Below are 21,942 nucleotides of genomic sequence, written 5' to 3' on the forward strand. Positions count from 1 at the left end.
AAAGAACGATGATGGATTCAACCCAGATCCGTGACTGGGGGTGAGTGAAAAGTTTCAGTGCTCCATCTATCATCTCCTTGTATTTGCTTTGTTCACCCTTAATTGGCGGGGTATGCCCAGACGGGTGTCCCTATCTCACTTACCTTGTAACCAGTCCCAGGATACTTGTTTCCGGTCCAGGGAAGACCTGGCTTGGCATTTTGGGCCTGACTGTTTTGCATATAGCTGGGTCTGAACTAGGGTGGGGTAGTGAGCTAATCAACGATGATGGATTCAACCCAGATCTGTGACTGGGGATGAGTGTCTGAAAAGTTTCAGCGCTCTGTCCACCATCCCCTTGTGTTTGCTGGCAAATTAACAGCCATTGGCAGCCTAACTCAGTAATGACCACAGCTTAGCTGGGTGTGCGGCGGGAGCTGGGAGCACCCTAAAGTCTTGCACACTGCTGGAGTGGTTCTCTGTTTGCAGTTTATTGCTTGGTGCTCTGCCTCATCGCTCTGGACTAAAAAGTCATTTGGAATACACCACAGGCCAGATTAAGTCCCAAAGAGTTGATAAACTCGTGTAGCCGATCTGGGACTTACCCTATCTACACCCAGAGCACACAGCAAGAATCTCCCGGTCTCCCTTCCCACAAGATCATCTAGCTTCGCCGCTAGGATTTAAGGCACAGACAACAACTTTATTTAAACTCCAAACCTCAAGGAGCAAGCTTAGACTCAAGATATTGGCAAAACTCCAGATCTACTGATAAACCGAGCTTCTCCACTGAAGAATGACAACAAAAAAAGAAAAAATCACTCAGCATCAAGAAAACGCCCACGCAAAGACACTCCTCCAGACCAAAGTATCACCTAGAATCTTAAGGAGTGCACGGACCGTAGTCCACGACAAAAAGTCATTTTTAAAGTCCCCATCGGCAGGTCTTATAACCAAATATTTATACAAATGTCCTCTCAATGATGAGTGCTCCTTCGCCCCGACAGACCAACTAAGAAGAGCCAAGACCAGCAATGGTATGAACCACATGTCAGGGAGACAGTCCAACCATAAGCTCAAAGTGCAAACATAGGAAGCACAAACATCGAAGACTTCGCTCTCAATCATGTTCGGGACTGTGCTGCCCCTCAGGAAAGAAACATAGACGTGTAAGTGATCCAGTCAGTGACAGCACTGTATCAACTCGTGGAAACCAAGAGCAGGTAGTGACAGCTCAAATACACTGCCGGCAACAACCTGTCTTCACTCTCCTGAGCAGTCACCGTTGCTTGTAACTACAGGATCCGACCCAACTAAAACAGGCATGTCAGAGTAATATCTATCACCGATATTCCTCCAAAACCTGGAATCAAAGATACAAAGTACACTGGAGCTGACCCCAAATCTCTTCAGAATTGCTAATGATACCCGGTGCTCTCTCTCCCCTACGCAAAGTACTAAAAGTCAGAGTCCTTACGATAGCAGTGCCAACTACGATCCAGGAGCAACCCCACCAGGTGAAACAGTTCAAACCATGGCCAGGTTACTGCTCTGGCAATCAAAGAAAATGGAGTTACAAATCGATCTTTTAACCACCATTGCACGACGACTAGTGGAACTGAACAATAAGGTGGACTTCATAGAGAACAAGCTCATTGAAACCCAGAATAACCGCATTTGCACCTGTTCGTGTGCAGCTCTCATGGACACATGGGCAAATCTGCCAGAAATCATAAAAGGCTTGGTAGACTCATTAAAAACTCAAACAGGAGGCACGACGGGCCCGATAAATAATAGCAGTATCTTAGCTGCTTTAAACCCCCGACAGCCCTTCGGGCAACTCAGCTGAAAGCAATACGGGTAATCCTCTAACAAAACCCGAGACTCAAGGACTTTTAGTATCCACTAAACTTTTTACCAGTCCATCCAGTTGCAATTCCAGCTCTCGAATCTTAAATCCAGGGAGGCATATTGAGGGCAACAACTCCAACCAGAAAAGGAAGGAGGAACCTCTTTCGATGAGGGCTAAGAAAAAATTAAAGAAACATGAAAAAAAGCTAAGGCATCAAAAAAAGTCGCCCTCCTATTACCAACTCCTATTCAAAATTTACAAATTAATAAAGATAAAATACGTCTCTATCCGATTTTCACCCCAAATCACGTCCCAAATAATTTGACACTCATAGCACCAGCCTCTTTGGGCACTACAAAAGAGTCTGATAGCCCTGCACAGTCAATTTCCTGCATGGGGGTCTTGCACAGTCCATCAGGCCCGGCAACAATAGCGCAACTTCCTTATTTACCAAACATCAAAAAGGTAGAGCAAAGAAGACCAGTAGGTTCAATCAAGGAACAAGGACCCGATACCGGGGACAACGCACTTCAGGGACACATATTCTCGGGCTTGCAGAGACCCAGTGATCAAGCAGCTCAGCCAGTTCAAAGCCAGATTCAGCAATCAGAACCACGCCAACGGAACCCTGGCTCTAGCCACAATATAAGTAATCTGGAAGCCGATCTAAATATACAGCATAAAGCAAACCAAGTTAGTAAAATTACGCACGAGGTGATGTTCACCCCTAGATACTTCATCAAAGGTCAACATGATATTTTAAATAGGGGTAATATACTCAGACTATTCAAGCACATTCTGTCACCCACTGAAATACACTCAAACGACCTAGTCTGGGTTAAGTTTCTGAGCCTTTCTAGCGATTCTCACAGGGAATCAACTTCAATAGGGCTGAGTCGCCATGCCCAGGTGGGTCTTAAACCAGAAGAAATAGCAAAAATGCCTGATTGGGGCATTGACATAGCTTTCCCCATACCCGAGAAATACCCACACGTATTAGCAGTAAAATCGCCAACAAAGGAGGTTTACACAGTGTTAAGGGGGACAGCGAGCAATCAACCAGGGAAAAGCTCAGCCGTGGAACCAAGATCTTATAACGCTTACTAGCTAATAAGCTCACTTGATCAAAGGCCAGTCCACTACAGTGGGACAAAGCCAAGTGCAACGCAAGGTATGCGGAACGGACTTGGTGGCCAGTCCCCACGACGGAATTTCTAATAGAATAAAGGCAGCTTGTCACTTGAACAAGAATAGAACATCGGGCAACAACACACATCTGTCCATCATATCGTGGAACGTCACAGGCTTAAAACGATTGCTTAGCTGCAATGCGGCATGTACGTACCTCCGAGCAAACAACATTCTGTGCCTACAAGAGACGTGGGCCACTGAACCCCTAATTCTCCCAGGCTTTTATGAGTTTCACACTGCAGCGATAAAACGCATCATCTTTGGGAGAGCAGCTGGTGGGCTCTCAATTTTTATCAATCACGCCCGCAAAATAGAGGTAACATCATTAACAACTTACTCCCCCCAACTTGCAAGCAGTACTGATCTGCAGATTTAAAAGTAACAATATCTCAATCCGTCTTCTGATAATTAACTGTTATGTTAACCCTGCCACATGGCAAAAAAAGCAAGCACTAAAAACATTAACAACAAAAATGGACCACCTTATAAATAAATATGCCTCACATCTTCCAATCATAGTAGGAGACATGAACACCAGGGAGCTGGGATACGTAACAAGGATCTTTCAAACAAAACAGAATTGGCTCCTCTACAACAGCTTCTTTTCTCGCAAAATATGTTTTCCGCCCACTCCACCAAAAAAGCGGCAGACCCTCTCTGGCATCTTTTTCCCACCTTCAGGGATAAGTCAACAATCAATTACATCTTTATTTCTGAGAAACTGCTAACATACTTTAACGACTTCGAAGTGGGAAACAGGGATAAGAGTGATCATAGACCACTGAGGATATCCCTTGACCTAAATGGGTAATCTGCAAAACAACCGGGAACATTGGGGACCTCAACCGGAGAAGAGCACCATGAAGTATTGAGCAGAATAAAATGGACCACAAATCTAGGTTCAAAACTCTTGGAGTGAATCCCATACAAAGAGTTGAGCCAAACAGTTAGTAGTTTGGTATCTCCCTTGGAGCTCTGGAAAGCCCTACTTGAGGAACTAAAAACTGTTCTCGGACGGGTATCTGGTAGCCATAAAGCACAGGACTCCCATCCACAAAATCTTTTATTACAACTAAAACCAAGGGCCCTAGCGCAAACCAAGCTGAGTCTTTCAAAGGCGTTGAAGGCGAGAAGAAAAGGAGCTACATCTCCCCACACACTGGAAATAAAAGTGCTTCGCAGGGAAGAAAATATGGGAAATCCGACTAAAGAAAATCGAGGCAGAGTTGCTGAAAATATTGAACCTTTTCAAAGTAAAGGGTCACATCCAACTTTGGAGATATATCAGACAACAGAGCCACTCCGGTCAGAGCAAGGAAAACGGGGTGGCAGCCTCCAAGTGGGTCAAATATGTAAAGCTACTGTATACAACACAGCAGAACACAACTGACACCCAAATACAACAAATCCCTCCAGTAACCCATAAAGATGGCAAAACTCAAGCTATCACCAAGGTTGAGATAACCAAGCTGATTAAAAAAATGATTCATGTAACCCAAAAAAGGTCAGACGGCGCGCCGGGTCCAATGGAGTTCCAGCGGCAGTGTTTAAAGTCACATACGGATTCTGGGCGGATCAGCTAACACCACTTTTCAAGTATGCATTTGAAACTTCCACCGTTCCATCATCGTGGAAAGGCTCAATACTCTTCCCGATTCACAAAAAAGGGGACCGCACAAAACCCGAAAATTATCGGCTAGTGGATCTTTTAGACATAGAAGCAAAAGCATATGCCAGAGTTTTGCTGAAGGAACTAGAAACCTGGGTAAAATATCACAATATTCTTCCAAACTGGTTTCAGGCCCCAAAGCTCCACCATAGACAACATCCTAGCACTAGGATACTTGTCTCTTCGCGCGATCCTGCCATCACAACCACCTTTGTTTTGCTGTTTCGTGGATTAAAGTGCAGCTTTTGACCGAGTTGACCACAGGAAGCTATGGGGAAAACTTATCAACTGGGGCATTCCTCAAAAGCTGTTAAAGGCAATAATTGCTCTCTACGAAGGGACCTGGGTGCGTATTAAAACCAGTCAAACGTCAGTAACAACTAAGGTTCCAACCAACAATGGCCTCAAACAAGGGTGCGTTCTTGCCCCTTTACTTTTCAATATCTACACAGCTGACTTGGGTCAAGCCCTGGAGGGGGCAAATATACTCATTCCAAAGCTGGGGAACGTCCGGCTCCAAATTCTCCAATATGCCGATGACCTTGTTATCATGGATCACACTAGGACAGGCTTACAGAAAGCCTTAGAAGCACTGCATAGATTTAATCAAAGGAATAACCTGCTGGTAAATCAGGAGAAGACCAGGATAATAATCTTTGGGAAGTACCATCGAAAGAAGACCGCTCAATGGCGCCTAGGTGAACTGCAAATCAGAACTTGCAAAAGCTATAATTATTTGGGTCTCAGGCTTTCGGAAGGGGCTAAACCGTCAGCACATTTTGAAACATTTAAGAAGCTAGGGGGCTGGTATCATCGGCAGCCTGAGGAGTCTCAATCAAAGACTACCCAGCCCGACTTCTGTACCTATCTTGAAAGTCTTAAGAGCAAAAGTAGTGCCCTCTATCAACTACGGCCACCTAATCTTCCCAGGTGCCCTTACTAACTTCCTCATGAGCCACCAAATCTCAGTATACAAGAAAGTATTAGGCATCCCACGACAGTCTAGGTGAGCAAGGGTAAGGCTGGAGCTGGGTCTTACTCGTCTGGACATTACCTGCTTAGGGGACACTTTAAAATATTATACTAGTATTCTGCGAGCTCCAGCAACATCTTTGAAAGCGCAAATTAAAACAATCTTCGAAGAAAGTGGATCCCCATGGCAGGTGCAGTTGACAGCAGCCATAAAATTGTTAGAAATTGATGTGCAAAACCTGGACAACTCAAACATTCCAGTAGCTGCATGGAAAAGAGAAGTGAACAGACAGGCCAAGAAAATATCTCATGAAAGAGATTTGGAAAACTTACACCATCAATCCAATTTCTCATCACTGGACGCCTCCTACATAGTGGGAAAACCACAGCCTTATTTCGAGCAAGCACTGACAGCCCCAGCCCGAAAAAATATCACCTACATGAGACGTCTTGCATTGCCCATTGTGGACTTTAATCAAGGTTGGGCCCGGCAGAACAATTTAGCCGCATGTCGACTCTGTAATTACCATCAGGAATCCTGGCTCCATCTGCTGTGCTGTTGTCCTAAGTTAGCCAGCGAGAGGCACCGACTAGTTCTTCCTATCTGCAGAGCTCAGGGCCTTGCACGATGCAGAGAAGTCTCAGACTTGTGTTTCACTTCTAATACAGTTCAAATAGTTGCGCGGCTGGGGAAATTTATAGCATCAATTCGAGCTGCACTGTCGTTGAAAATAGAGCCACAAAAAGAAACCAGTCGGCTAGCAAGCAAGAGAGTCATGGACAAACCTCCCTTTTAAGTCTAATGCATTTGCACTTGTACTTTATAACCAGATTGTGATATTAATTTTAAGGTTTTATGCCCTACCAGGTTGCAGAACATGCGTGGGATTTTAACTTTCTTTCTTTTAATATTGATAGTATATTGTAATGATTTTAAGTAATTGAACAATACATTTTCACACACCGTCAGTAATGAGCATTAAACTCCAACAGTAGTCCAGCTGAGTCAGACAGTCTGGCCCCACACAATAAAGAGCTTTAATTGACCAACAGAGCAAGATTTGCTAGCTTTCTCTTACTGCTGTCATGAAACATAACATGGCAGGAGTCAAGATTTTCAAGTAACCTGACGTACTTTGGTGTGCAGGCTCTTCAACAAGTGTTCTGTCCATAGGACTGAATATAGACGCATTTATTGCAGGAAGCTTTTAAGTGTCAGCTGAAGGAAAAAAGCTTGCCTGACAACCAAAAGCAGGTGGCTGGAGCAGGTGCTGATGGTGGAGAAGGGATATTACAACACCAGCAGGAAGGGCAATCTCAAGGAAATGTACTTCCTTTTTTTTTTTTTCATACAGCAGCAGAAGAATTTTATTTTGTCCGTGCAAGACAACACTTGCTCACCTTGTGTAGTTGTTTCAAGGAAAATTCCTACATAATGGCACAGCCAAATAGGGTGAAAGCATTATTGAAACGTTGATGGAGAACCTTAAACATTTCTTAAAGGGTCATGCTGGTCCACAGGAGGTGATGCCAACAAAATCAATGTGGTAACTATTGTTGGGAGAGTGTTGTTGAAGTAAGTGGTGGTGGACCAATATTGGGAGGGTGATGAATGTTTGTGAGACGTTCGTGTTCGGTGATGACATAGATTGGTGCCATTGAAGTGAACGGAGGTGAACTATTGTTGAGAGTTTGATGATGCAATATTACGTGTGTTTGTGCGATTCCTTTCTGAGTTAACGGTATGGGAGTTCAAGTTCAGAATAATTTTGAACATAATACGTGCAAACCTTTTGTTGATAGCAATGACGTTTTCTCGAGAGTGTGGCTTAAATACACTTAATTATAAATGCTACCTTTTAAATATATTAATGCTACTATTTCTTGGTACCTATTTCTTCACTAAAATTTTTATTGCCCAAAAACATTTATTGGCAGCCTGTTAGTGAAATCTCCAGTGTGTCTAATTAAGTTAAACATTGCTTGCAGTCGAGATTCGTTTTTCTTGGTTCCAATTTGAAAGGTTATTGGGGAATGTGTTTTTCTAAGGATGAGGTAAAAGGATTGTGTACACCAATGTAAATTGTGGCAGAACATGAACCAGAAGCCTGGGAAGATGAGTCACACAACTTGGACTAATTGCATAAAATGGTAATTAAATAAGCGAACTGTAACACTAGTGTTGAAAGAACAGATTGACAAACTTGGCTGATAAATTGTACCCACATGTACCAAGGTAATAATTAAGAGTGCATCTCTTTAAAGAACACTACAGCACAATGCATTAATATTCCACAATCCAGCACGTCTCCTATCACTTATAGATTTTAGGTTTGTCTTCTCCAAAATTGGATCTTTCATATATTCACATGCTTGAATCATTCAGTGTCGTCGGGCTCCCCTGTAATCTTAAATAGCAGTAAACGTGGAGTGGCCGCGCACGGAATCAGAGAAGCGTTGGCTCTTTATGGATAGGGCGTTGGCAGGAACGTCCCTGTGGAAGAGCCCCTCTTTAGCCCTACCCCAACGCCCTACCAATCACTATTGTCTGCGATCACGGCGCCCACCCTTAGAGTCTGGGATGCAGTTGTTAGTCTTGTCATTCATCTCTCTGCTCTTTCCGGTGGTGGAGAATCCGGACTGTACCCCGAAAATGAATAAAGTAGCTTTCCAGGAGTGGCTGAAGCCTGGAGGTAGGTCGATAGGCTACTTCTTTGACGAAGAAGGGCTCATACAGAAGATCCAGTGCAGATGGGCAAGGCCAAAAGTGGACAGGGCGGCAACAAGGAGGGACTAAAAAGCCTCCTTAACAATAGAATGCCAGCGTTTAGCCTGAGCTATGGCGCGAGCCAATGGGAAGAGGGGGAAAAGCTTCAAGTCCCCTTCCTCAACCGTATTGATTTCAAGAAGCTCTCGAATGCCGAGAGCAGCTCATGTGCGCTGCTATCGCCAGCTGAGACCTAAAAATAGTTCTTCAGTTCTCCAGTGTTGTTATATTCCATAAATACGCATGCAACTCTCCCTCCTCCGCACCCTTCCTCACCTCCCCAGTCAGTGGCTCATTTATTATATACTCTTCTCACATTTGTGCTATGAAATCTGAGCTATGGCGGCCTTTAGAGGGAAGTAGGAGAGCTGGCACATTCACATCCACCTCACCTCAGTGGCTGAAGATCGGGTTGCTTCAAATGAGATGAGTGTGCTGCTATTAAACAAACACTGTTGGTGAGGCCTATAGCCATTTTAACACTGTTATCTGATATTTAAAATTACTGGGGATTCTCAGCCTGAAGACTGAGAATAATTCAAGCATGTGAATGTATGAAAGATATAAACTCTGGAGAAGTGGAGTTACAGGTAAGTAACTAATGTCTTTGACCATTTCCAGCTCTCCGCTGCCGTTTGGCTATGTTTGTGCTATAGAAATGTCACATACATACTTAAGTAAACAAATTCCTTTTTAAAACATTACAAATATAAAATAATAAAACGGTGCCAAACCACAAAGAAAAGTCACTTTGTAACTTACAAATACAGTCATGCTTCCTTCACATATTTTTTTCCACCACAGATACGTGGTAGACAGCGGCTTTGTGAAGCAGTTAAACCACAACCCCCGCATTGGCATGGATATCCTGGAGGTGGTTCCTATAGCCAAGTACGTTTGAAGAGAAGCACTTGATATTATTCTGTGACAAAACTGTGAACTGTATGATGGGATGAAACTTGCTGGTGGGCCAAGTGAACCACCTCACCATGTACATTCTGACAAAATAAGCACTAATTATTTAAAGGTTGCTGTCACAGTAATTACATTAATTACTCGCAATAATTACCCTAAAATCTGACCACATTACTCTTGTTCTGTACAGTCTGACAGCACAGGAGTATCATGCTTTCTAAACAGTGATTTTGTATTATATTACTTTTTACTTTGAGGTACTCCTATAGCATCTTGTCAGTAATATATTCTAATAACAAAACACTATCTTTGTCTGCACTTTTTTTTCATGAGAGTAGTATATTTTTCTGAGCCAAACATAAAAATAGTACCAGTTTCTGTATATTTTGACACCAAATAAATATTTTTCTGCGCTTTCTGAACATTTTAACATCAAATGCACCCCTCTGACATCTCAAGCGTAGTATTCTGTACATTACGACATCTCATTTGGCAAAGTTATGTAGCTAATTAAATAAATCTGTGCCTGCATCTCACAGAATTGCGTAGTGGCAAGACTGACTAAGCATTCAATTGTTTTAAGGATGATTGAGTACCAACAAGCTGCGTAATACAAACGCTTACTATTGGTAATTGAGTCCCAATAGAAAATTACGTTCGTGTTGTCCACTATTTAGTCATAAATATTATAGCACACCAGCATCTCAATTTGTATATCCTGACATCATAATAGTATCCAATTCTTTACATTCTAATTATGAGCAATGGTGCATCTTGTATGTTCTAGCCACACACACTGGAGGTTTTTAGTCTTTATTTTCTGACATTGCAGCAGAATCTTATTCTGTACATTCTAACTTCTCAATAGAATATAACATTTCCTAGCTATCATGAAGGAGAGTTTCAGTTCTGTTAAAGTCAATGAGGCGAGGATTATGCCTTAAACTATCTCCATTTATTGTTAAGCAGTCAAGTCAAATTCCAGTATTGCAAATCTGAAAGAGACACGTTAGTGATAGATTCCCTACCTTAGAATATCCCCAGGCGTCACACTGGATCCGGAAAGTTTTCGTCAGCAGTACCACTGCGCGTCGGTAGGCGTTGTCGTACGGCTCGACATACGTCGCTGGCGTCATAGCCGCCGAGATTACGTCGTCGGAGCTACTGAGACGCGCCCACGCGCGGTGACGTCATTTCTTTCTTTTTCTGCGCAGCAGCGCAGGTCCGAGAGAGAGCGGTACCCCTAGTTAAAAAAAGTTTTAACTTGGTTTCTGACAACTTGTTTTGTTGAGTACTTGACTCCTGGTGCAGTAGGGATACCCGGGTTTAAGTCCTGTAGGGCCTGCCGCCGAAACATGTCGGTAGCGGACCTGCATGACGTGTGTCTCTTTTGCTTGGGGCATGCTTATGACCTCTAGGTGTGCCCCGATTGTCGGGCCATGGCGCCGAAAGCTTTGCAGGAGCGTTCCCGCAAGTTGTTGGATGTCCGGCAATCGGTTCCGCGCCGATCGAGGTCCCGATCCCGTGGGAGGTCAAGGAAACGGTCGCGGAGCCATCAGCATCGCTCGTCGGAATCGGGGACAGGTAAGTCTAGGTGCCATAAAAAGTCGAAGAAGCGACATCGCTCTTCCTCTACCCCTCACCGGTCACGGAACACGGTGGAGGGGGTGGACGGTCACTCCCCCGTGGCTCCATTGGAGCCTCCGTTGTTGCCTGCGGCCTACCCACCCTATCGAGACAGCACGCGACGCCTGGGGATATTCTAAGGTAGGGAATCTATCACTAATAAATGTCTCTTACAGATATATCGTTACACAAGTAAGTAACTTGTGCATCAGCATTCGCACTACAAATGGCATGAGTCTGAAAAGCAAATTTACAGTCCACTATCACAGCCCTAGACTTCCATGTAAAATAGTCAACAAGGAAAAGCATTTCCCTTTCTTTTATGCGTACGTTTTGACAATTCGATCTTTTCCTACTAGTAGTCTTGTTTCTGCTCTGCCCTTGTCAGATAGAAAATGTTTGAGAAATCATATTTACAACCCATATACACATTACATCATAGCATTCTATTGCAAAATGTTCAAAATTTCCATTGAAACAAAACTAATAAATATACCTGTATCCTATGATGAAGCAGAGTGATCTACTGTGTGTTTATAGAGAAGCCTGTGTATCTTCGAAGGTGGGATAATCGTCACCTCCATGTCCTTAACAAAATTGAAATTTTCCTCACGTTGGCTAGGAAATTTCATATTGTATGTGGGGTCGGAGGCTCGGAATATGCAAGTTTAAAGCTTACTGACTACCAGTAAAGCCACCCACTGCACTTTTTAAAGTGAAAAAATGTATACATTAAATCTGAAGCTAGTCAGCTGCATTTAGAATGTCTTCCAATTGACCTCCTAGGAAAAAAGCTTTTGATGTCATGGTCCCTTTGACTGTGTACACCACAGAGAACATTTAACATTCCTGCTTACTGCATAATCCAATGGACTTGTCTCACTATGGTGGGAAATGAAACTGGTTCATAACATTTCTTAATCACAAGCAAGAGTTGCCTCATACCTGGAGGGCTTATCTTCTTCATAGTTTTGTAAGCCGTAATGCATCATACCACACATAGCTTTAGATTTTCTAGGAAAAACTGGCATTTGTCCACTCTAGTATAAGATCTGATGTTTCTAGACACCGTGGAAGAGACTCCTTCTGAAGTGAATATCTTTCATGACCCATCAAGCACTCTTGCATCAGACGTTTTTTTGCTAGGGAAAAGGCATAATAACATTGACTGCCTTACTAATGATTCCTTTCTCGACAAACTGATTACCTTGCCAAGATATCAGAAGGTTTAGAACTGAGTTCATGTTCAGTAAACTTGAATACCGCTGTTCTAGAGGTTGTGATAATCACACTTTACTGTGGAATCTGCTTGCCAGCAGATATTTGCCTTCTGGCACCCCATTCAGGTGAAACTGGCCTGCTGAAATAGCAGATCTGCAAGGATTGATGATGTTATAAACCAATTTTCTACTTGCTAATTGTGACAAAAAAGTCAATATGTATACTATGTATGTCCCACCTGGTCAAGGCTCCGTCCCTTACAGCAACTGGACCATCTGTGCCTAGCTCAGCTTTTTTTTTTTTGACAGTAGAATCCAACCATGCCTTCCTGACGAGGCTTGTAGCCAATTACAAAAGTCTTGTGATCTCCAAGCATCTCTCAGTAATCTTCCATATCTTTAGTCGAAGGGTTCTTTTCAGTACCATCTAATGTGAGTTTCTGTGAGCATCCTTCTAAATGTATGGAGTCTGGCGAAGAAAGTTCCAGAAGAACTTGAAAGTAAGCTTTCAATCTCCAAACCGGTGTCACTAGAACCAGGTTCACCTTCTGTCTCCTGACCTGCACTTTAAGCCTCTCAATCATCTAGAATGAAGAAAACACATATCCAGGACTCTGACCGGTCCAGTAGGAATGAATGCTTAGCCCCTGCATGTGGGTCCGATCTCTAATTGAAGAAGTGAGGGAGTTGATGATCCAGCCACAAAGCAAAGAGATCTATATGGCACAGTCTTCACTTGTTCAATATCTTCTGAAATAGTTTGGCTCTGGCTTTTATGCACTGAATTCCCTCCGGTATCTGGAGTTCTAGTCTGCTATTATGTTGAGCTTCTCCCGGCAGATAATCAACTGTGACCAAGAACATTTATTCCAGACAACAATTCCAATGTTTCTTGGCTAGTTCTGCCAAGGCTTTCGATGGCTCCCCTACTAGATGGTTAATGTACTTGCCTGCCGATACCTTGTCCATCTTAAGCAGGATGGAGCACAAGATCTTGTCCCTTGTCAAGCACTTTACTGCAAACAAACCCGCCACGAGTTCCAGGCAGTTAATGTGTAGCTCCTCCACTTGTTCTGACCACAATGTGACTATGTAATATTCACAAATCAGCCTCCCCAGCCTGAACAGCTTGTGTCAGATTCTGTTACCAGATGTGGTGCAGAACAAAAATCGCCTGCGTACCAGGCCCACATGTGGTCCAGCCACCAGTAAATTCCTGTCCTGGCTTCTTCTGTCTGGTCTATTCTCGCTGCATAAGTCTGTTGTTTCCTGAGTTGTGAGGACTTGAGTCTTAGCAGTGCCAGATAATGAAGGGGTCCTGGGAATATTGCTTAAAGACAAACCCAGAAGACCCACTAATCTGACTATCTCAGAGAGATGTGTTCTCTCACTAGTGTCTACCTCAGTTCTCTCTTGGGTAAGTTTAAGCATATGCCAGTCCAACTGTATCACTAAGTCTAGGAATGTTATTCTTTGGATGGCCAAATTCGGACTTCTGAGCGTTGATAATGAACACTAGACCTTAAACAGGGATGTTGCCATATTCAAATCATTCTTCAAGTGTGCGGAATCCTAATTCATCAGCAACATGTCGTCCAGGTAGACAGTGAGTCTAATACCCCTTGACCTCAGCAGTTCAATGACCGATCTCAACGCCTTGGTGAGGCACCAGTGAGTGGAGGAGAGACTGAAGGGTAGAGCCACAGATTCATATATCTGCTGACTCCAGACAAACTAGCTAAATCTTCTGTTGAGTGTGAAGATTGAAGTCATGCCTTCTGATCCAATCTCACCATCCAATTGTTAGGTAGCAGAATGTCTCTGAGGAGATGCATCCTTTCTATTTTTAAATAGCAGTACACCAGACATTTGTTTAACTCTCTTCAAGTGTATCACTGGGTGGTGCCCCTTGTTTTTCTTTTTTACTAGAAAGGGGTTGCTCAGGAACCTCTTCGAATGCAAAAAAAGAAAGCACCACTGGCCTTTGTCTTGAAGAGCCTTATCTATAAGGAGCATGTCTGCCTTTAAAAATGAAAGGGGATTGAACCTTCTCCTTTAGCTTGGAGTTCCACAAAACTGGAAGCCTGTTACAGTCTGTACAACACAAGCATCCCTTGTTATCGCCCTCCATTTGTGTAAAAACAGGGTCAGCCATCCTCCAACTTTTGGTTGGGAAAAAGAGCTAGTCCTTGTCTGTGGATCCACCTGGTGCATTGTTCAAGCCAAGGAAAACTCTTATACTTCCACTGCTTCTGCTGACTCCTTGGGATGGATTGAACCCACCAAATCTCTTTTGATCTTCTCTGACAGCTCTGGGAGGCTGGAAAGTAAAGACTTCCCTTGCCTCTACCGGCCAACCCTCTGTCTGAAACATCTCTCCAGGGATTGTTGGGCTTTGTCTAGTGAGAAAAAGGTGGGGGCATAGTTACTTATCTCTTTGATGAAGGGTTCCCCAAAGAGAGTGCCTTCAGCCACCGAACCGCCTTCTGAGGTAGCTAATTCGCCAAGCTTTGGTTCTTTATCAATGGTGTGCATCCTCTCTCAATAGGCAACACACAGTTTGTGCTTCTAAGGAAATAGATTGCCCTCTGCTCCCAACCCATCAAGATGTCCTGCTAGATGAGGTTGTCAAGTTCCGAAGCCTTGTTGGCCATATCCAGAATCTTGGTTAGAGGTCGCACAGTGTCAAGGAGTTTATTCCAGCATGCTCTCTAAGAATTTTCAATCCCTTTTTTCTACCCTCTCACGAATTTCATTATGAATGTGGACATTTTCTCATCTGTCTCTGCAGTCAGTCACCTTACCTTCTAGGTATTTGACTTTAATACGGCCTCTGACTTCTGTGTCCAGTGGATTCCTTATATTACTACTTACATATTGGGCTACCTTTGCCAACCAGGTTCATTCCGTAGACCACAAGAGATATACATTGTTTGTGTGCTAAATGCCTACTGGTTCCTTGACCCCGGACGACATCACCACCCCCTTTTGTACCGCTTTGTTCGCCATAAGTTGGCAGGGTATGCTCAGACGTGAGTCCCTTGCTCACTTTGCCACTGGATTCAAGCAAGCCTGGCTGAAGACGGCTGAAATGCCAGAAACCGGTCCTAGGAAGCTTGTTTCCGGTCCAGGGAAGGCATGGCTTGGCAGTTCGGGCTGGACTGTTCCCATGAGGCACAGGGTCAGACTGATTTGCATATGGCCATGTCTGAACTGGGGTGGCAGAGTGGGCTAAAGAACGGTGATGGATCAAACCCAGATCTGTTGACTGGGTGAGAGTGTTTGATTTGTTCTGATGCTCTGTCCATCACCACCCCCTTTTGTACCGCTTTGTTCGCCATAAGTTGGCAGGGTATGCTCAGACGTGAGTCCCTTGCTCACTTTGCCACTGGATTCAAGCAAGCCTGGCTGAAGACGGCTGAAATGCCAGAAACCGGTCCTAGGAAGCTTGTTTCCGGTCCAGGGAAGGCATGGCTTGGCAGTTCGGGCTGGACTGTTCCCATGAGGCACAGGGTCAGACTGATTTGCATATGGCCATGTCTGAACTGGGGTGGCAGAGTGGGCTAAAGAACGGTGATGGATCAAACCCAGATCTGTTGACTGGGTGAGAGTGTTTGATTGGTTCTGATGCTCTGTCCATCACCACCCCCTTTTGTACCGCTTTGTTCGCTATAAGTTGGCAGGGTATGCTCAGACGTGAGTCCCTTGCTCACTTTGCCGCTGGATTCAAGCAAGCCTGGCTGAAGACGGCTGAAATGCCAGAAACCGGTCCTAGGAAGCTTGTTTCCGGTCCAGGGAAGGCATGGCTTGGCAGTTCGGGCTGGACTGTTCCCATGAGGCACAGGGTCAGACTGATTTGCATATGGCCATGTCTGAACTGGGGTGGCAGAGTGGGCTAAAAAACGGTGATGGATCAAACCCAGATCTGTTGACTGGGTGAGAGTGTTTGATTAGTTCTGATGCTCTGTCCATCACCACCCTCTTTTGTACCGGACGACAGGAGGCAGGTCCTCCACCCAGGGAAATTTAGGACTGCCATCTGGTCACTATGGTCAGTTGGAACCTGGTTCGAGTCCTCTTCTTGGTCATGTTCCTCTGACTCTACACTGTCATCAATGACCACTGTTGGACAAGGTACGTCCTCATCAGTGGTATCAACAGGATGAAAATCATCCCTAAATTCCTCCAAGACTCAGCCTGACATGGTCTTTCAAAGGCACTGAAGAGAGTGGAGGTTATGGCCAGCTTGACCTTGGTCTTTTTGAGCTTATTGGGCTTTGTCGGGCAGAGTGGACCCCAAGTCTTCCCTTATAAGAGCAATCCTGTTACTCTTTGCCACCAACAAAAATATTTGCCTATTCCGGGGCTCTAATGTGGTGGAGACCACTTTTTTGTAGGAATGGCATCCACCAGTTTCCTTGAAATAATTGCTCCGCCAGTGCCTCCTTAAATGTATCCTCACTAAGTACCCCTGCCGTGGCAATCAAGAGCCCTATTACAGAAATTTCCCCTGGGGCGCAACAGGTATGTGCGCCCGCTTTGTTTGCCCCCGGGGCACTTTGGTATTGCATAAGGAGCCGCAGACGCTTGTGCTACTCCTTCTGTAACACTGATAGTGCTTGCACACATGTAGCCATCTTGTCATGGGGCCAACAAGGGTACTTGAAAATGGGCTTTGAATCAAAGAAAGAGGTTCTTCCTAGCAGGTGCCACTCGTGTGTGTCAGAAGAGGAGACCAGCCAGATACATGAGGCACACTGATCGGGCGCATAGCGCAGTCTGATGATTTCGACCCACTACTGCACAGTTCACAGCTAATCAACTCTCCCGCATGGCTCCTCAATCCATAGAGATGACTTTTTTTAGTCAGGGTATTGCTTTGCCACAGAAAGGATTCCCATAATGGTTGACCTTGCTGGATTGACAACCTGAAAGAAAGAGCTGTTATGAGGCAATCAACAGTTTGACAGTACCAAACAAAACTAAATAACTTGTTTGCTGCATTCAGTAATAATTCTAAATATAAAACAGTCTACTAGGGAAAAGCCCCTATCTGGCTGCTGAGCAGCCGAAGAAAGAGAATCTTTTTTCCTTGTGGACCCTTTTACTATCAAATCTGGGGCTGGGATTAGTGGATTGCTAATTTGCTTTTAGGACTCGTGGGATATTTAGTCCTTAAGTTTTTGCAGTATTGGTGTTTTTCTTGGCTGCTGAGTAATAAATAGAGAAAGTTTAATGCATAATCTGAGACTCTGGTCTTGACATAGAACACTCGTCTGTACAGTCAACCTTCACACATACCGTACTATGAAAGAGTGAAATGACAGTTCACCTATGGTAGAACAATGAGCATCATAAGTTGCAAACATGGGCTCAAAGTCTGCGGCACAATACTGTTGTTTGGCCAGAGATGATGATGCGTCAAATGTGCTCTTCTTCCCTTTCATACACAGTTTCAGAGTCAGAGCCTGAAGGCCTTAGAAGTTGGTAGATCTGAGATAGACAAAGCCAGCTTACACAAACACAACCATCATTTTGTGCAGCACGCACCATTCACCAGTCCATCCATGAACCACTTAGCCAAGCATATATCCATCTTCATGCCTTGCCCAGACATGATAAGACAAGAGACACAAGTTACGGGGTCTGGACAGACCTTTACTGGCAGTCTTCCTGCAGTAGTACAGGAACAAAAGTATTGTGCCCTTGGACTGTAGTCTGTTAGCACTGACGACTATGCACCACAAAGCTTGGGCTGCGGTTCATTAGCCACCCCGCTCAGAAATGGGGTCCATTTTATGTGTTCCCTGATACCAGACCACAGCTCTGATGGTGACATGGTTAACCTGCATGATTGTTGAGCTTACTGGAGGAAAAATACAGGGTAGTTGGGAAAGTATGCATGGACAGCGTGGTGTGGGTTTTCTAAGCCAAGGAGAGAAGTATGAACCTAAGAATACTTTCAGTTACAGACCATCCCTGAGTATCTTTAGTTGAGACATTAAAGCCTTCCTCTTTCCCAAGCCTGAACTCGATCGGTATGTTGCTGATTGATATAGACACAGCAAAACCCTGTGAATGATCCCAGACCATTTGGTGTCTGACAGATGATCTTTTGTGTCTGCCAGATGATCTTTTGTGTCTGCCAGATCTTTTGCTTCACCTTTTGCTGCTGCTAGCCCTAAGTTACTGAATTTATGTTGCTGTTTCTGTTGGCTCTGCCTGGAGACATTTTGTTTTGAGCTATCACATTTCTGTTTCATATTGGAGGAGCGAAGCAGTGCAGCGCACAGGACGAGCCGGTCGTACGTCAGCAGGGGTGTGCTTCCGGGTTTACAGCAAGGAATTTTGGGACCAATGCATGCCCGAGCACATGGTGCCTGAGATAAAGCGAACAAGCTTGACCTCTGTGATCCTCACACTGAAGTGTCTGGAAATACACAACGTTATTCAGTAAGTGAGAGAATTGATTTATTTCAAGTATGTAGTGTGTCTTTTTAAAAGAGAGATTTGAATTTCCCTAATTACTTCAGATTTAACCTTTGAAAAGGATAGACACATTTCTGCGTGAGAAGCAGATAATAGATGACAGTTTACACATTATTGAACTGCAATCACAGGCCCTCCATTACTGATTTACAACAGCAGTTGCACCCCGGTGTACATTAATCTCTACAGGTTGTTTATTGAAAGAAACGGTCTTAGGATAAAATGTTGTCTTGACATCTGGATGCTTGGAAAAGCTCAAATTATGGACAGGTAACAAAGTAATCCACCTCGCTGGTCATTCGCAAGTATTGATTTCGGCTTTTAAATGGTTTTGTAAAAAGCAGTCCACTGCTGTGGCATGGTATTTGTGAACTGTGGCCAGATGACCAGTATCTAGAGATACTGAGCTATTAAAACATGAGAATGCACTTTGAAGAAGCGTTTTTATTTTTAAGGATGACATCTCCTTTAACAAGAGAGGTTTTTCTCTCTCTTCAAATTAATCTCTGATGTTCATTACCAAATCGGAGACAAAAAAATAAAAATGCCCTGCAATCCAAACCCCTAGCTACCAGTTGTGTCTTTGCTGTTTTCATTTAGTCTTCCAGTAAACAGCAGAAAATTCTGTTATGCACAATTTACGGTATATAACCTTTACCACGTATCCATTACCATACAGTCTCTACCACGCAGGTAAGTAGCACGTATGCTGTTTTTAGGTAACTTATAATGCCGGACTTAACAACGCAGGAAAGTAAAAAAATGTTATTTACATAATGTGTGTGTGTGTGCGCAGTCATATATATATATATATATATATATATATATATATATATATATATATAAAAAATTCGCGAGGATTCGTCCACCGGCGCCAAAGTTATTCAAAATAGAATGTTGCGGATTTCCTATGGAAACGTGGTCCTAACTATAACTACCTACTGGCGACCGCCAGTAGGTAATATATATATATAGAGAGAGAGAGAGATATAACATAGATCAATATCTCGCTTTTGACGAATATTCACAAAACTTAGCAAGAAGTTCATCTACCTTAGTGGTTTCCGGAAAGTTTTGGGGTGATCCGCCAAGTTGGGGCCATGTAAAAAGGGGGTCTCAAACATTGTTTTCCCATGTTAATTCCCACCGGAAATTTTAAGAAGCAATACAGAAAAAACAACCGCACAGAGTTACACTAACTTTGGCAGAAAGTTAGAGCTCTACTTACAGCTTTACTTAGAAAGCTTGCTTATCATTATTAGGTGAAAATCTGTTCAGCTGTTTTTTAGAAATTCGTATTTAAAGAGATGTATCGAGTGGTCATGAAGGGGATCACATTTTAGTACTATCTGGATGGTTCGTCCCGCAGGAGTCCCTGCAGTACCATAAATTAAAAAAAATAAGGACCTTTTATTGGCAAAGAGGGCTTTTTTTCCTGTTGGACTTGGTCCAGTGGGAACAAACGATCTGATTGGCTAGCCACACCTTGAAGAAAAATGTTTGGCGACCATTGCAGAACACAGGGACTCTGTCCAGGGATGGGTAAGGGGTAGCAAGCGGTTTTAGGGTTCACTTTTGGGATTAAGGATTCAGGGGTAGGTAGCAGTAAGCGGCTGTAAGGGTTTTTAAAGGTTGAGCAAATTGGTAGTAAAGGGTTTTTAGGATTCAGAGTTAGGTATTGGTAAAGGGGTGTTATAAAAGGGGGTTTGGGTGGTGTACCCCCGAAAAAGAAATGTATATCAACCACAACTCCCAAACTGGGATTCTTCCCGCACTTGCAGTAATCCAACAATAATTTTAGTCCAATCTATCGTGCTTTTCTATCTGGTGTTTATTTAAAGCATGCCAGCAACCCCTACGTGTTTCGGTCTCCGCCGAGACCTTGCTCACAGGGATACAAACAACACAAAACGTGGCATTTCCACATCCTATTTAAACAGGTTGACATCACATCCTGTAATGCGTCGCTTTGCATTGTGGTATTTGCAGTTTTACTCTAAAACATTCCTTAAACTATCAACAGGACATCAAATTGCGGATTTTTATACAATACTTATATAAAAGAATATGACCATTATTTTAGTGCTTATTGTGTCATTCAATATATGTATCAACTTATGATAAAAATTAATTCCAATTGCAATCTTACAGCAGTCCTGCTCAATTCATGTTTTTTATGGTGCAGGCCTTTCTATTTGTTGACAGTTAGGGTCCGGCCCTCCGGCGGGCATTAAGTCATTAAAAATGAATTGCATATCATATCCACAATCAAACCCAAATGATTCTGCCATCAATTAGACAAATAATTTCTATACACATGCATGCTGTCTGCCCTCCGGTGGGCCAAATCACTCCTCAGGTAAATTTAGAAATGCTCATTAAACTTATACCGATTCCACCAATTTACATTTTATCACCTTAACAAAACTATACAGCTAACGTTCCCCAATTTCTCACATCAATTCATTGCTGATTTGATTATCTGTGATTATGTGAAAACCGTTTTTGATATAAAGGAATGAATAAGAATTAATAAAAGGGAAACCTTTATAAGAAACAATACAGTTCTAAAATATTATTGAAGATATTTGAAAGTATTTTTCAAATCTCGTCCGAGAACTCACTCCTCCAATCATTATAAATGTGAATGTAACACTTCGTCTTGGTTCAATCCCATCAGGGTAAGTGTTCGGAAGTTTAAAATATGTTTAGACTCCTTTTGTCTTAGGATCTTTTCTCGGTCACCGCCCCTTGCATTCACTTCCACTTGCTCCACTGCATAGAATCTTAGCTCCTTCCAATTGCTATTATGCTCTTTTTCCATATGCTTAGCAATGGCGTTGCTTCTGTCAATGTTGATCGTTGCTCTTACGTGTTCAAGGATACGTTTTTTTAGCTCGCAGATGGTACTGCCCACATATTTTAAGGTACATGGGCATTCAACTATATAAATTACAAATTGACTCCTACATGTGATCAGTTGGTTTATTTTCCACATTTTCCTGTTCGCCATCTCGATTTCTTTCGTGTTTCTTGCAATTGTTTCATCAGTGATGTTATTTGAGATGTCATCAATGATGTCATCAGTGATGTCACTTACCATGTCATTAACGATGTAATATGTGACGTCATGAGCAGTGCATTGCGGTGCGCGAGTTATAGTTAGCTGATCTAACTATAACAGTGGAATTTCTATGGTTTTTAAGAGTGAAATGTCCAGCTAACTATAACGTCCCTGATATCCATAGTTTTTTCAGTGAGT

The 21,942-nt window shown here is 43.3% G+C and overlaps 1 protein-coding gene across 1 annotated transcript in view; it reads left to right on the forward strand.

Moving 5' to 3' along the window:
- The window catches only part of DHX40 (DEAH-box helicase 40), a 332,526-nt gene that overhangs the window by 153,468 nt on the left and 157,116 nt on the right, over positions 1-21,942 (forward strand). The window contains exons 9-10 of the mRNA XM_085649399.1: positions 9,235-9,321; positions 18,462-18,644. Of these exons, the coding sequence (XP_085505525.1) occupies positions 9,235-9,321; positions 18,462-18,644 (270 nt within the window). The remainder of the gene's footprint in view (positions 1-9,234; positions 9,322-18,461; positions 18,645-21,942) is intronic.

Source organism: Triturus cristatus, chromosome 3_2, assembly GCF_964204655.1.
Source record: "Triturus cristatus chromosome 3_2, aTriCri1.1, whole genome shotgun sequence".
NCBI classification, from domain to species: domain Eukaryota; kingdom Metazoa; phylum Chordata; class Amphibia; order Caudata; family Salamandridae; genus Triturus; species Triturus cristatus.